Source organism: Hemitrygon akajei, chromosome 14, assembly GCF_048418815.1.
Source record: "Hemitrygon akajei chromosome 14, sHemAka1.3, whole genome shotgun sequence".
Lineage (NCBI taxonomy): Eukaryota > Metazoa > Chordata > Chondrichthyes > Myliobatiformes > Dasyatidae > Hemitrygon > Hemitrygon akajei.
In genome coordinates, this window is record NC_133137.1 from 33,956,937 (window position 1) to 33,973,623 (window position 16,687).

At 41.6% G+C, this 16,687-nt stretch overlaps 1 protein-coding gene across 3 annotated transcripts in view; it reads right to left on the minus strand.

Annotated features, from left to right (window-relative positions):
• Window positions 1-4,224: 4,224 nt before the first annotated feature.
• Window positions 4,225-16,687, minus strand: part of LOC140738475 (aldehyde dehydrogenase, mitochondrial-like) — a 53,524-nt gene continuing 41,061 nt past the window's right edge. For 2 of the 3 annotated variants that reach the window (XM_073065790.1, XM_073065791.1), the window contains 3 exons: window positions 10,974-11,131; window positions 6,446-6,560; window positions 4,225-4,867 (listed from right to left, as the gene is read on the minus strand). In XM_073065790.1, the coding sequence (XP_072921891.1) occupies window positions 4,835-4,867; window positions 6,446-6,560; window positions 10,974-11,131 (306 nt within the window). In that variant the 3' untranslated portion in view covers window positions 4,225-4,834. The remainder of the gene's footprint in view (window positions 4,868-6,445; window positions 6,561-10,973; window positions 11,132-16,687) is intronic. The other variant, XR_012101381.1, reaches the window with a different exon arrangement.

Sequence of the window (16,687 nt, forward strand, 5' to 3'; positions counted from 1 at the left end):
TGATTAGCATCTTTTTCTTTACTTGCCTGATATTATTTTATGATAATTAGTGAGTGCAACTGTGCAATACTTTGTCATATTATTATATTAAGTATTATATGTTTTATTGTACCAGTTATACACTGAAATGTAGTCATAGGCTATAATCTTGTTAATCTCTTAACTATCACTATATTTCTGTGGAGCTCTGGAATTCATATATTTCTTTAATCTTGGTTTAGTGCTCGACATTATAAGAAGTCCTATATATATACATACACATACATATACATATATATACACATATACTTATACATACATATATATATACACACACACACACATATATATATACACACACACACACACACACATATACATATATACACACACACACATATGTATATATATATACATACACACACACACACACGGCACACCCAATTTGTGTCCCTGCTCATTACATGAATGGGGCAAGGAAGTTGCCCAGTACATGATATGAGCAGGTACACAAATTGGGTGTGACATATATATTGAGAGGATATAGGAAATGGCAAGCATTTTGTCAGCTCCAGCACCTAAAAAATTAGCACTGCATCCCTGGTAATGATCTGGTGTGTTGGAACCACTGGTGCAACAGGTTACATGCTGGGGATCATTGGGCAAGGCTTCCTTCAAACAGACCTGGTTGAAGTCACCAATTATAATTTGAAATGCAACCTGATGGGCTGTGTCTTGTCTGCAGACAACACTGTGCAGTGTCGTAAGTGTTTATTTATAATTGGCTGCTGGTGCTATATAAACTGCAATCTGGATCATGGATGAGAACTCATGAAGCAAATAGAATGGTCTACATTTAATCATTAGGTGTTCTAAGTCAAGGGAACAAGAGGTCGACATAACCTCCACGTCAATATACCAACAAGAATTGACTAAAAAGCACACAACGCCACTATGTCCAATGTATCCGCTGATAGCCTAGTCAAAGTACAGTAAACCATTGAAATCTGCCTCTGATACAACAGTCTTGCCCTGAGATCATCACTCGTATTTTCTAGCAAATGCACATTTGCCAACAAGATACTGGGTATAGGAGGCATCATTCCTCGGGTTCCAGCCTGGTTTGAATTCCACCTCTCTTGCTGCACTTTCGGCCTGGGCAATGACTTTTAAAGTCGCTGCGGTTAACTGCTCCACATTTAGCCGTGAGATCTGAAAATCATTGATGCAATTTTGAAGTCTGCTGTTAAGAGGAAATTTACATTCTGCAGACTGCAGTGAAAGTAATTCAAAAGTGTATGTAAGGGGAAAACTGGAACAATTTTCTGCAGTCCACAGAAACTCACCTAAGTTCACTGGTGCCATCTTGGTACATATCATCTGCACAAATTTTTTGAAGCAAGTGGGAGGTTTTGTAGAGTTGCGTAGACCTGCAGATAAAGGGGGTACTGTAGTAGTCTGGCGGACTGGCGTCTTCTTTGCTGAGGTCAAGCGACAACTCTCAGCCTCTTACTTACCCCAGAACAGGATCGCACTGAGGAGCACCAGGATATTGTCTCCCACACCATCATTGACCTTATTAGCTCTAGGGATCTCCCAACCACTGCCATCAACCTCATAGTTCTAGCACCCTGCACCTCCTGTTTCTACCTCCTATCCAAGATCCACAAACCCACTTGTCCGGGTGACTCATTGTTTCAGCTTGTTCCTGCCCCTCTGAACTCATATCTGTGTACATCAACTCTGTCTTATCCCCACTAGTTCAGTTCCTTCCTACCTACATCCATGACACCTCAGATGCTCTGGAGCTTTTCAAGGCCCGAATCATCTTATTCAACATGGATGTCCAGTCTCTATACACCTCCATCCCCCACCAGGAAGGCCTCAAGCTCTCTGTTTCTTTCTGGACACCAGACCCAACCAATTCCTCTCCACCACCACTCTCCTCCATCTAGTGGAACTTGTCCTCACTCTAATTTCTCCTTTGGCTCTTCCTACTTTCTTCAAACAAAATGTGTAGCCATGGGCACTCACATGGGTCCCAGCTATGCTTGCCTTTTTGTTGGCTATGTGGAACTGTCCATGTTCCAAGCCTACACTGGTATCCATCTCCCACTTTTCCTATGCTACATCAACAAATGCATTGGTGCTGCTACCTGCACCCATGACGAGCTCGTCGGCTTCATCAACTTTGCCTCCAACTTCAACCGTGCCCTCAAATTTACCTGGACCATTTCCGAGACCTCCCTCCACTTTCTTGAACTTATTGTCTCTACCGCTGGAGACAGCTTATCTACTGATGTCTATTGTAAACCCACGGACTCTCACAGCTATCTGGACTATACCTCTTCCCACCCTGTTACTTGAAAAAACACCATCCTCTTCTCTTAATTCCTCTGTCTCTGCCACATCTGCTCTCAGGATGAGGCTTTTCATTCCAAAACGAAGGGGATGTCCTCCTTTTTCAAAGAAAGGGCTTCCTTTCCTCTACCATCAACGCTGCCCTCAACCTCATCTCTTTCATTTCACACACATCTGCTCTTACCCAATCCTTCTGCCATCCTACCAGGGAAAGGGTTCCTCTTGTCCTCACCTACCACTCCACTAGCCTTTGCATTCAGCACATAATTCTCCACAACTTTCACCATCTTCAGTGGGATCCCCCTCACCAAGTACATCCTTCCCTCCCACAGACTTTCTGCTTTCCACAGGGATCGCTCCCTACACGACTCCTTTGTCCATTCGTCCCTCCCCACTGATCTCCCTCCTGACACTTACCCTTGCAAGTGGAACAAGTGCTATACCTGCCTCTACACATCCTCCCTCACTACCATTCAGGGCCCAAATAGTCCTTCCAGGTGAGGCAACACTTCACCTGTGAGTCTATTGGGCTCATATACTGTGTCCAGTGCTCCTGGTGTGGTCTCCTGTATATTGGTGAGACCCATCATAGATTGGGGGACCACTTCACCGAGCACCTATGCTCCCTCTGCCAGAAAAAGCGGGATCTCCCAGTGGCCATGTCTATCCATGGCCTCCTCCACCGTCATGATGAGGCCACACTCAAGTTGGAGGAACAACATCTTATATTCTGTCTGGGTAGCCTCCAACCTGATGGCATGAACATCGATTTCTCAAACTTCTGGTAATGCTGACCCTCTGCTTCATCATTCCCATCCCCTTTTCTCTTTCTCACCTTATCTCCTCGTCCACCCTCTGATGCTTCTCCCCCTTTTCTTTCTCCCATGACCTTCTGACCTCTTCTATCAGACACCCCCTTCTCCAGTCCTGTATCTCTTTCACCAATCAACTTTCCAGCTCTTTACTTCATCCTTCCCCCTTCAGGTTTCACCTATCACCTTGTGTATCTCCTTCCCCTCCTCCCACCTTTAAAATCTACTCATCCTTTTTCTCCAGTCCTGGCTAAGGGTCCCAGCCCAAAACTCAACTGTACTCTTTTCCATAGATGCTGCCTGGCCTGCTGAGTTCCTCCAGCATTTTGTGTGTGTTGCTTGATTTCCAGCATCTGCAGATTTTCTCTTGTTTGTGTAGATTTTGGTACTCCAGTTATCTCTGCCAGCTGACTATGAGGGGTGTTAGTTAGATTTGGCCCAGTAGGGTAATTTTTTTCAGCTAATTCAAAATCTTTTCATGACATCCTGGCAAGGGTCTCAAAATGTTTTTTGAAGTCAAAATTAAATAAAGATCAAAATCACTGCTTTTTGAATTGGCTCTGTTGGCCCAAATGGATCACGTAACACAAGCACATCTTTTCCTGATAGAACTGTTCCCTTTAAGCATGGTGCAGTGTCTATCTAACAGCTAAACCAGTGCATGTGACTGACTGTCTCCTGCCCCAATTAAGCGGCATGGTGTCCCACATAAATAAAGAGTATCCTGCCTATTTTCTCAATATGTTTTTGTTCTTTAAGTGTTGTCCCAAATAAGCGTCTGCCCTGATTAACCAATGGCCAAATTAACCTAAATGCACTGTACCATTCTTATCTAATGTCTCACAAACAAGTTTGGATAATATTCCCTTTTTTCTAAACCTGGGTGGCAGAATAAATCCCAGCTGTGAAGTGGGACTAGAACACACAATCTGATTGGGAAATGACAGTGTTACAAAGCCACAATGGAGGATCCCCAATCATTCATCCATCCTCTGTAGTGACAAGAGAAATAAATCAGAAAAATAAAGAAACATCTCTGGAAAGCATTAATTCAGAGTAAAAAGTCAATAAATTAGTAATAAACTTGGTTTATTTAACTTTGTACAGTGATTCTGATATTCAAATCGAAATCAAATTTCTAAACAGCAGTAAGTCACTGCAGAAAATTAGTGAGTAGAAAAGGAAAAATGTGTATTCAATCTAGTCATTACATGCAAAATGTAAGGTACCCCTGGAGGGTTATAATCCGTTATACATCTGAAATACTGATGGAATATTAACATTAGCATTAATGTTAACATTATTTTCAAGAGAGAAGAAAAACAGAAGCATCCTTACTGCACAAGTATTTTGAATCTAGTAGTAATCCTCTCAAACAAATTCCAACAAAATATCCTGAATTATGTGCTCACCACCCACTAATTGTTTATTCCCATATATGAAATATTATCTGTAAGCAAAATCAAAACTCACTGCCAGATATTTGAAGAAATCCCATGTCATTTCTCTTAGCTAAGGAAAAAAATTATATTGATTAAGATCAAAATTAATGTGATGAGTATACAATCAGGCTTTGATTAAAGTTACAATTTAAATGCAGCACTTCCTTTTGAATTCTGTACTTAAAAAGCCGACAAGCTCAACTCAAGTTAGTCGACAGGCGGGTTAGTCGGCAGGCGGGTTTAAGAATTCTTCTGAGGAACCTTGGTTGTCACCTGAATAATAAGAAAATATTAATTTATGAGAAAAGAGCTCTCAGCATTCATCCTTAAACCCATTTCCCATTATTAGTCCTGAAGGAAGGTCTCGACCTGAATTGTTGACTGTCTATTTATTTCCATAGAAGCTGCCTCGGTTCCTTCAGGTTGTTATAACTAGGGAGGTTATGGTGACAAGCTCCCACTACTCATTAAATGCTCCCAATGGTGTGCACCTCAAATAGCCTCTGATAACCAAGTCCAGCTCCTGGCCTTCACGTGTGGCTTAGTTGCTAAACCCAGCAGAACAATTGCTACTGATAGGAGAAGGGGCAGGTTACTGGCACCTTAAAACCAGTCACTTTGGGCAGATGGGGCTCATCAGGTGTGGTTGGCAGCTCATCTTGGAGAAGGAAAACTCTGATCTCAAACTCCGCTGCCTTTCAGCTATACCCACTCATGAGGAAGTCTTTAGTGGCAACCCCCAAGGGAAAAATCCGGAGCTGCAATCCCTAATGCAGTCCTACATTGAGTTCAATGTTGACTGGCAACTCCTGAAACGCTGCTGGAACCAAACTGTATTGGTCTCTGCTGTTCCTCTGGGTTCATCAGATGCGTGGAGAGGGGGACCTTACTACATGGCCAACAGCTTGCTCTCAATATCATACTGCCCAGGCTTGCACATCTAGACAGCTAGGAAGCAACAGTCAACTCTGACTGAGGGGGGGCCTCAGACTCAGAGACACTGCCTAACCTGCTGAGTTCCTACAACATCTTGTATGTTGCTCCCATTATTTGTATTTGTCTCTGAAATATAAAAAATTCATATTCCAAAGGAGGTGTAAAGGTGCTCCTACCCTCCACTACCCTGCACTTCACCCTTGGGTGAGGTATAGCACCTGCTTAGCCACCCGATCAGGGTCACATGAAGCCATGGGAGTAGGTGGTGGATGGTCATATAACAAGTCCTGGTTATGCGACCACTGATGCCAGCAGACAATCTCTGAAGAGTATAGATGTGGCTGGGGTCACCCGGCTTGTGAAAACACTACCCAGAAGAAGGCAATGGCAAACCATTACTGTAGAGATTTTTGCCAAGAGAAATCATGGTCATGGAAAAACCATGATCACCTACATCATACAACACGGTACATAACAAAAAAATTATGGTGTTTAAGGCAAAAGTGACAAATGTTGTCTAATGAGGATAAATGTCAGGCTTCATTTCTAGTTTATGGTAACATAAGCGATCTTAATTTCATTGATAATAGAGCAGTCCAGGTGACTGCAAAGTGATGGGAAAAAAACCTTGCTATCAGCTTTCCTGTTGATTAACTGTGTAACTGTCAAAACTAAGGGATTGAATATAAAAATATCTTGACAGGTTAAGTAATTAGACTAATGTGTTGAAAATTACTGAGGAAGTGGAGAGTAGCAGTTACCTTTAAAATCTGAATAATCAAATATAAAAAGATAAACATGCACATTCTAGAAGATTTTGGGTAAAAATGTAAAAGGAAATCAAAAACTTCATAAACTGCACTGATATTCATTAAATTCTAATCTGGGGTTACATTGTTAACACTTATTACTCACAGTCTTTACTTCAGTGTAGGCTGCTATTCCGTCCTCTCCAAGTTCCCGCCCAATGCCAGAAGCTTTGTATCCACCAAATGGAGCCTGAGCTCCAAACACATTATAGCAGTTTATCCTGTGGCAGGGTGATGTGGTTAATAGAGGTACAAATTAGGAAATCAACTTTAAAATAACAATATTTTATTGCCAATTGGTGCTTTTCTAATGAACAAAACTTTGTTGGACTATGTCAGAAGTACAAATAAACTTGATTATTTATACTATGTGGATTTTTTTTCCATACTAGGTAATTAAATTATTTCTGCAATCCAGGTTTCCCCCGCTATCTGAAGGTAGAACGTTCCTATGAAATGGTTCATAAGCCGGAATGTCATAAAGTGAAGAAGCAATTACCATTTATTTATATGGGAAAAATTTGTGAGTGTTTGCAGACCCAAAAAATACCAAATCATGCCAAATAACACATAAAACCCAAAATAATAGTAATACATAGTAAAAGCAGGAATGATCTGATAAATATACAGCCTATATAAAGTAGGAATACTTTTCTACAATCATTGCAGCACAGTCCACCATAGCGAAAATCGCACGCAAGCCCAAGGCAAGATGGCGGCACAACGCAGTTTGCAGTGGCCATTCCGGAGCTGGTATCTGTTATTTGTTAAGCGAGGTGCGGTGCACAGTCCTAATCTGATGAAAAACAGACGTGGGAGCACGGAGGAGCATCTGGAAATCTCCAGGAAGGCCTTCTTCGTTGCTGCTGCTGTTGTGAGGTCTGGGAGTCTGCTGAGAAGAACAGGCCCCCAGTCCTCGGGGTCGCATTGCCGGTGGCGGGGGTGTCGCAGTGCGCTCGGCAGAGGATGGTGCTCAGAGAGGGGATGGTCGGAGGCTCGATGGACTCGGAGTCCGCTGCAGTCGGGGCGCTTTCACCGTGTGCTGCGTCTGCGAGGCTGGGTCCAACGGAGCTTTCATTGTTTGATGCATCTGCGAGGCTGAATCCAGCGGCGGCTTGGAAGTCCATAGCGAGTATTCCCTTCTGCCGCCTGCGTGGGATGGTGAGTCTGTCAGGACCCTGAGGACTTGTGGAAACTGTGTGGTGGTTTCCCTTGAACTTATAGTCTTTTAACATCTTTGGACTATTTTTACTGTGCTCATGGTCTGTTTCTTATCAATTATGGTATTGTCTGCACTGTTGTAACTATTTGTTAACTATAACTATATGTAACTATGTGGTTTTGTGTAGGTCTTGTAGCTTTAGTTTTTGGATTGTTGGGTGGTAGAGTTGGTCTCTTGACTTGGTGTGTCTGGGTAGTCTTGTTTTGTCTGGTGGATTTGGAGCTCCTTTCTGGGGTATGGGCTAAGATGGTAGCGCGATATTAATACGCAGCAGCCTCTCCAGACTCTGGACTGGGGATTGCCAAATGTTATGTGGATTTTCTGGTGTAGTCTGTTTTGTCGTGTGCTTTTGTGATATCATTCTAGAGAACGTTGTCTCAATTTTTAACTGCATTGCATTTGTGGTTTCTAAATGCCAGTAAACTGAAACTGAACTGAACTGAAGCGCTCTTGGCAGAATCACTTGGCGCAAGCACTCTCGGCAGAAGCAGTCTCTCCAATAACCTTTAAGCTATGAAGCTGCCAATCATACCAAATAACACATAAAAATACACAGCCTATATAAAGTAGAAATAATGTATGTACAGTGTAGTTTCACTTATTGGAATCGGGAAGACAGCGAGCACACTGATGATGGTATGTTAGGCTGAGTTGGGATGGTGGGAGAGTGGGGTGTCATCTCATCGTCGTCTGTTTCCATCAGGGTAGGCAGGTCATCTTCCTCTATGTCTGCCTGCCTTGATGTCGAAAGTCGAGGTTCGTTGTCTGCTGTGGAAGGCTTGAAAAACGACAGTATGCTTGACTACTTAGCCTTGCGCATTTTTCTATCATACAGTTCTTTGTAAGCACTCAAACCATCCTGCAAGTATGCCCTAAACCTACGTACCCTTTCAAAATGAAAGTCATACTTTTCTGCAATCATTTCAGCGTTGTCAATCGCAGCGAAAATCTCATGCAATTGCTTCATGTTAAGTTCCTGGATGACTTCACTTTTGGGCCATTCGCTACTGCGTTCGGTTTCAATTGTTATCCTTTCTTCTTCATCAGCTCTTCATCTGTCAGTTCTTGATCATGGGATGCCAAAACCTCTTCAACATCATCTTCATCAACTTCCACAAACCCAGCCTCCTTAGCCAAACTCACTATGTCCTTACTTTGTTCACCACGATCGAAACGCTTAATTACGCCCAGTTTTACGCTAAGTGTAACACCCTTACTCGCTCTCTTAGGCTTTTCCGATACCTTAGAACTCATCTTGCTAATGGATGCACAAAATAAATCGAGATAAAGCACAGATGCTCACGAGCATGTGTTTAAGCTATGGTGGCTAGAATGCGGTTCCTGGCGAGGAGACTGGCTGCTCGGTGCACGCTGCATTTTTTTGTGCGTTGCCTTTTTTTGTAACAGTGAAAACACCTTCTGTTAGTGAAAACAGGTAACTAATGTAGGTCTTTCGTAACAGCGAGGTGTTGTAAAGTGAACGTTTGAAAAACGGGGGACGCCTGTTTTATTCTAACAATTGCAGAAAAGTAGTGAATTTTCCAATCCAAACAACTGTGCATAATATTTTGCAAACAGCAAATATATTCTCTCTTTAAAAAAAAAGCCAGGCAGGTAAGAAGAAAGTGATCATGTGGAAATATATCTGTAACCCTGAAGTCTTTGTGAATTTGTAACTTTTGTAAAATGTAATGTAACAAAATGGGGTCTATGAAATCCTAAGGTGCTTTGCTGGCTTGGGTGAGAAAACTTACTAGTGTGTTTGTGTTATATGGCCAGAGGGGATGTTTGATAACAGGGGCAACAGGATGGAACTTACAAAGTTCAAATGTGAGAATGAGACAAGGATGAAGATAACAGAGGAATGTAATGTTTATGGAATGCTGTAAGTTTGAATACTCCCTGGCCGATGATATGATGAAATGCACATTAAATTATTATTTTAAAATCTTTTTTTTATAAAAGAAAATGCAATTAATTAGTTTTCAAGGAGACTGCAAACTAAACAATCCTTTATTATAAGATGAGGGAATTGAAAAGTATTTAACTCAGTAGGGAGATTAGAAAGGTAAGAGTATTTCATAAATGGTGTGAGACAATTAAAGATTGGTTTTCAAAGCAATCATAATAATGCCCTGACAAGAAATACAAATGTACTACGTACTTTAGGTATATGTAATCGAGAATACAATTGGAAACCTAATTACAAAGCAGATAGAGAAGAAAATAAGTTTTCCTATAACTATAGTGTTTGTTGAGATTGCAACCTAGAGTTTCATGCAGAATTTGAGTCACTGCCTCAAAGACTGTGGGAAGATGAATCTTGGGATTGTATACTGCTTATATACTTTGATAATAAACGTACTTTGAACTTTGAAGCAGATATATCTGAGGTGGTGCACTGAAAATACACTGGATTGATTCCTGGCATTCCAATAACGATTGATTGGAATTGGCCATACTGTCTGAAAATTAGAAGGTTGAATGGTCTGATTGAAACTCATAAGATTCTAGCAGGTTTAAAAGGGTGGTGGTGATGAGGATGTTTGTTGTTCTGGGAGAGACAAGTATTAGACAACTTACAGATGAGGAGGAATTTCTTCTCTGGAATTCTCTCCCCAGAATACCGTGCGTCAGTAAGTATATTTAAAACAATAGTAGACAAATGTTAATAAAACAGGAATGGGTTAGAAAAATCAAACTGAGGTCAAAGATTAGACCAGCTATGCCCTTATTGAATGGCATGGCAGGTTGGAGAGGTCACATGGTCTTATCCTGCAACACCATTCCCATAACCAACAAGAACTAGACAATCACGAGGAAATCTGCAGATGCTGGAAATTCAAGCAACACACACAAAATGCTGGTGGAATGCAGCAGGTCAGACAGCATCTATAGGGAGAAGCGCTGTCGCTGTTTCGGGCCGAGACGTCTTGACGAAGGGTTTCGGCCCAAAACGTTGACAGCGCTTCTCCCTATAGATGCTGCCTGGCCTGCTGCGTTCCACCAGCATTTTGTGAAGAACTAGGCAATGGCATTTCTGTCTCACAGAATTCAGGTTCAAATGAAAAGCAGGCACAGATATTAGAAAAGACTCAGTAGTCATGTACCTCAATAGCTTTTTAAAACTCATGGCCACAATTGAGTAAAATAGACACTATCTAAAGAACAGCTGCTCTTGATGGTATTTTACAGTCAGCTGTTCTAGGTTACCTTGGCATTCAGGAAAATAATGTTTTTCTTCTGAATATTGTGTATCTAATTGTGCCCACAATGCTGCTGCAAGTAAGTTTTTCATTGACCTGTGCATGCATGTACTGCTGCACATAATAATAAATTCAATTTGATTTTAGAAAAGGGAAAAAATCCAAAAGAAGAGTGGGATGTCTCGGGCTTACACAGGGAAACTCACCAGACAGTTCCTGCACGTAAACCATGAGAGACGTAATTGGCCTTATTGAGATCATTGGTGAAAACTGCTGCTGCAAGTCCATATTTGGTATCGTTTGCTCGTTCGATTACCTCTTCCAATGTCTTAAACTTCAGGATCTGCATCACTGGTCCAAAAATCTCCAAGTAAACAAAAAAAAACTTACATTAATTGAATTAATAATTTTATAGATTTTTAAGAAACTTTGTATATAAGAGAGATTACTTTGCATTTAGTGACTGCAATGCCATTAGTTTCAAGGTGATGATGGAAAATGATAGGTCTGGTCTTTGATTTGAAATTCTAAGTTGGAGAAGGGCCAGCTTTGATGGTATCAGAAAGGATCTGGCAGGTCATAGTCATAGATAAATGCAACACAGAAACAGGCACTTCGGCCCATGTAGTCTGTACCAAACCATTTAAAGTGCATACTGCCATTGACCTGCACCTGGACCATAGGCCTCCATACCTCTACTGTCCATGTGCCCACCCAAACTTCTCTTAAATGCTGAAATCGAGCTTGCATGCACCATTTGCACTGGCAGCTCATTTCACACTCTCAAAACACTCTAAGTGAAGAAGTTCCATTAAACATTCCACCTTTCACACTTAACCCATGACCTCTAGTTGTAGTCCCACTCAACCTCTGTGGAAAAAGCCTGCTTGTATTTACCCTGTCTATACCCCTGATAGTTTTGTGCATCTCTATCAAATCTCCCCTCAATCTTCTAAGTTCCAAGGATTAAATTCCAAACCTATTCAATTGAAGTGTGGATTGAGACAAACTGTTTTCTGGCAAAGGTGTACTTGGTAAATGGGAGGCCTTCAAAAGTGAAATTTTGAGAGTACAGTATTTGTATGTTCCTATCAGCAGATATTGAGACTGTGGTTAAGAAAAAGGAGGAGGTGAACAGCAAGTATCGGCAGGTAGGAACAAATGAAGTACTTGAGTATAAGAAATGTAAGAGAACTCTTAAGGAGGAAATCAGGAAGGACAAAAGAAGACATGAGGTTGCTCTAGCAGAAATGGTGAAGGAGAATCCTAAGATGGTGCCAACAAACAACGATTTCTCAGGTGAATCTTCCAGATCACCAAACTCCAATTATTTCACTCCTTATTTACCTTCTGCTTGTTCTTTTAGTATGTTTGTGTTTCAGAGACTATTGGAGCCTGTGACATGCAGTTTGGAGTTTGATCGAGTGATCTGACACTCTGCTATCCCCAGAAAGAACCAAGAGCAAGAGCACGAGCTGCCTTATGAAGAAGAACAGAGTTGGGGCCCTGATTGACTCCATTTCAAACCATCGAGGAAGGATGAAGTATCAACGCGAATGCGGATCAGGCCAGTGGTCGCTTTCCATGGAGGCCACGGGCCGATGGTGGTTTGTAGCCGGATCGGCTGCTATTGGAAGGCCACAGGCCAGCGGTTGTTCTTTGCGGAATGATTACGTTCAGTAGCAGCTCTCCTCAGTTTTGATGGGAGGATATTTTCAAAATTCTGAGATTTATGTGATTATTGGACTGTAGTTTGTATTGCTCTCCTTCAGTTTTCTGTGTTTTCTTTCTAGTTGTCAATTGGCGGGTTGGGGTTCCAGGCGGGTGACATGTTTTTTTTGTGCGAGGGACAGGTTGGGGATTGGGGTCTGATGTTTCTGTGAATTTTTTCTGTGTGGCTCTTCTCTTACCTTTTGCATGTATGAGAGAGAGTTGGCAGGGTTTTGGTGCTGTTGGCACTGTTCTTATTTGCGAGGGAGGGAATTGGGGTTTGCTGTTGTCCTTTTTGTGAGGGTGGGGGTTGGGGTTTGGGGTTTTTGATGTTCTGATTGCCATCTTCTGGGTGGGTGATCTGTTGGTTTTTATGCGAGGAATGGGTTGGGGGATTTGGAGTTTAGTGTTTGGTGTTTCAGCTGCAGTTTTTGGTGTGGGCAATCTGTTAAGTTCTTTTGCATGACGGAGGGGGTGGTGGGTTTGGGGGTTTGCGAATTTTGTTTCTTTTTCCTTTTCATGAGATGAAGGGAGTTGATGTATTTTCTTTCAACAATTCACGTGTTTTTTTCTGTATTTCATATAATCTGGAGAAGATGAATATTAGAGTTGCATTGTACATGCATACTTTGACAATAAAATGAAGCTCTGAGCTTTTTTTACAGGTATATTAAGAGCAAAATGAGCGAGAGGGACAAAACTGGTCCTCTGGAGGATCAGAGTGGTAATCTATGCCTGGAGCTAAAAAAGATGGAGGAGATCTTGAATGGATTTTTTCTATTTATATTTACTTGAAGGAGGCGGACCAAGTTTCTACAGGTGTGAGGCAATGTAGCAGTGAGGTCATGGACCTGATTCAGATTTCATAGACCCCAGACAGATTGCTGTCTTGAGGCAAATTAACGTGGATAAATTACCAGGGCCTGAAATGTGTTCCCTTGGACCCTGTAGGAGGCTAGTGTAGAAATTGCAGGGGCCCTAGCAAAAATATTTAAAACACCCTTAGCCATGGGTGATGTGCCAGAGGATTAGATGATAGCTAATGTTTTTTGTTCTTTAAGAATAACTGAGGAAATTATAGGCTGGTGAGCCTGACTCAGTAGTGGGAAAGTTATTGTAAGGTATTCTAAAGGAGCAGATATATAGTACCGTAGATTTCGCACTACAGAGCGCACCTGATTAAAAGCCGCTGGCTCTAATTTTAGAAAGAAAATCAATTTTGTACTTGTACAGGCCGCACCGGATTTTAGGCCGCACCGGATTTTCGGCCGCAGGTGTCCCACGTTGTAATATGAGATATTTACACAGAAAGATATTACACGTGAGGATTTTTTAAACTTTTAATTAAATCCATATGGTAACATAAACAAATACATATTGCAAATGCTTTTTTCGAACCGTGCCTGTAACGCGGCTACTTTTAAATATACATACGTATCGGTAACACAAATTACATTGCGTATACTTTTTTACTGAACAACATTCCAATATCTCCTAACGACTGGTAAAAAATATATATACTGCAGCCTACCAGGAAAAGTTATTGATCGTCTTTAACTTAAAAGCAGCGTTCGCTCGGATCCAATGCCGCTCGCCCCCCACCTTCCCGTTTATTGCAAACCGGTATTTCCCACAAGACGCGGCGAAACCGGGTGTGACGTCATAGCATCCCGGGATGTAGTACAGAAAACAAATATAGTTAAAACACTTCCAACTTAGAAATTACTAACAAATGAATTACTAAGCGAAAATATTATAAACTAAATAACTGCCATAAAGGCAGCACAATGCTTTTCTTCGAGTGTTTTCCATGTTGATGAAGGTGAGTACAAATGACTGATTTACAATAATTTAATTGTGAAAGTGCGCTTGATTTATCGTACAATTTCATTGGACCTCTGTGAACTACTCATCAATTTTATTGGTCTACTGTTACGAGGCAAAATGTTTTTGGCGGCATGAAAAAAAATCATGCATTAGCCGCACCGTAGTAAAGGCCGCAGTGTTCAAAGCTGTTCAAAATGTGGGAAAAAAGTAGCGGCTTATAATCCGACATCTACGGTATTTGGATAGATAGGGACTTATTAGGAGTAGTCAACATGGCTTTGTGCATGGTAAGTCGAGTTTGTTCAGTCTTAAGAGTTTTTGAGTTACCTGAAAAGTTGATGAAGTAAATGTAGTGGATATTGTCTACATTGACTTTAGTAAGGCCTTTGACAAAGTCCCAAGTGGAAGGTAGGTCAAGAAGATTCAGTCGCTTGGCATTTGAGACGAAATGGTAAATTGGCTTTGTGGCAGAAGCAAGAGAGTGGTTGTAGATGGCTGCCTCTCTGATTGTAAGCCTGTGACTAGTGGTGTGCTGCAGGGATCGGTGTTGTTTGTCATCTACATTAATGAACTGGATGATAATGTGCTCATCCGGATCAGCAAATGTGCAGATGACACCAGGATTGTGGGTATAGTGGAGAGCGAGGAAGGCTATCAAAGTTTGCAGCAGGCTCTGGACCAGCTGGAAAAATAAGCTGAAAAATGGCAGATGGAATTTGATGCAGACTAATGTGAGGAGCTGAACTTTGGAAGGATTAACCAGGGTAGGTCTTATATGGTAAATAATAGGCACAGAGAAGTGTGGTAGAACAGAGGGATCTGGGAATACAGGTCCATTAATTCCTTGAAAGTGTCATCACAGGGTTGTAAAGAAAGCTTTTGGCACATTGGCCTTCATAAATCAATGTAATCAGTACAGGACTTAGAATCTTATGTTAAAGTTGTAAAAGGTGTTGGAATATAGGTTTTTTCCCCTAGAACATGGAAGATTGAGGGGCGATTTGATAGAGGTATACAAAATTATGAGGGGTACAGATAGAGTAAATGCAAGTAGGCTTTTTTCCCACTAGGTTTGCTGAAACTACAACTAGAGGCAATAGGTTATAGGTGAAAGGTGAAATGTAATATATTTAAGGGGAACATGAGAGGGAGCTTCTTCACTCAGAGGGTGGTGAGAGTGTGGAATGAGCTGCCAGGGCAAGTGGTGGATGCGGGGTCATTTGAACAACCAAGAGAAATTTGGACAGGTACATGGAAGGCAGAGGTATGGAAGGCTATGGATGGGACAAAGCAGATTAATGGTTTGGCACAGACTAGCTGGGCCAAATGGTGCCATCTGTGCTGTAGTGTTCTATGACTCTATGAGAGGGGAAACTGTTAACTGTATGAATCGGTGTGAGCTAGGGCTAGGGCTCACAGCTATACCATGGCTGATATGATGAGTACAGGCCATTACTGAATCTGGAAGCACCCATACTACATTTTGGCATATGGCACTGATCTTATGGTCTCTCTCATCACTGCCTATTGGATACGATGCAGGCTGTTATCTGTCTCTATTTGTTGCATGCACAGCTCTCCACAGCCCAGAAATTGTTAACATAGGGCTAGAGTTCCCAATCTTTTTTATACCATGAACCCCTACCACAGAGAAATCAATAGTCACTAGCAAGCTGGCAGAGTGATGTTTGATTACAAAAAACATCAGGAATAGATTATTTGGCCTTTCAACCTTGCTCCACCATTCCAAGTCCAAACCAAAGGTGATCTTCCTCAGTGTCGCTTTCAGCAATCCTGTATCTTCAAAGTCCCCTAATACTCAGAAACCTACCAAACTTTGTCCTGAGCTTCCACAGGATCTGTCCTATATGGCCTACCTCTTATTCCGAGATGACCTCTGATTCTTACCTCCTAGATCCACCGGCATTTGGTCGCTTTCATTGAAATCTCCTCGCATTCTTTTAAACTCTTAATTCTTACAAGACTAGTCTGGTCACTCTTTCTTCATCTGGCAAATTTACTATCCCTGGAGTCAGTTTAGTGCATTTTCAGTGCACTGCCCACATTGCATTTATTCTTTTGAATGCAAGGTGACCTAAGCTGTACATAATACATCATATTTATTCTTACCCTGTATAACTGCACGAAGACGTCTTTACTCCTGTACTCAAATTCTCTTGTAAAGGCCAACATACCATCTGGTTTCATAATCAATTGCTGCCACCAAATAGTTTCCAATGACTTGTTCCAAAGCACACGTGGGTCCATTTGAACGTACTCTGTCAATCTCAGAGTAAAATGAGGATAATGAAAAATGTGGATGATTTCACATTTTTCCACATTAAACTGTATCTGCTCCATTCCTGCCCAGTTGTTCAACTTA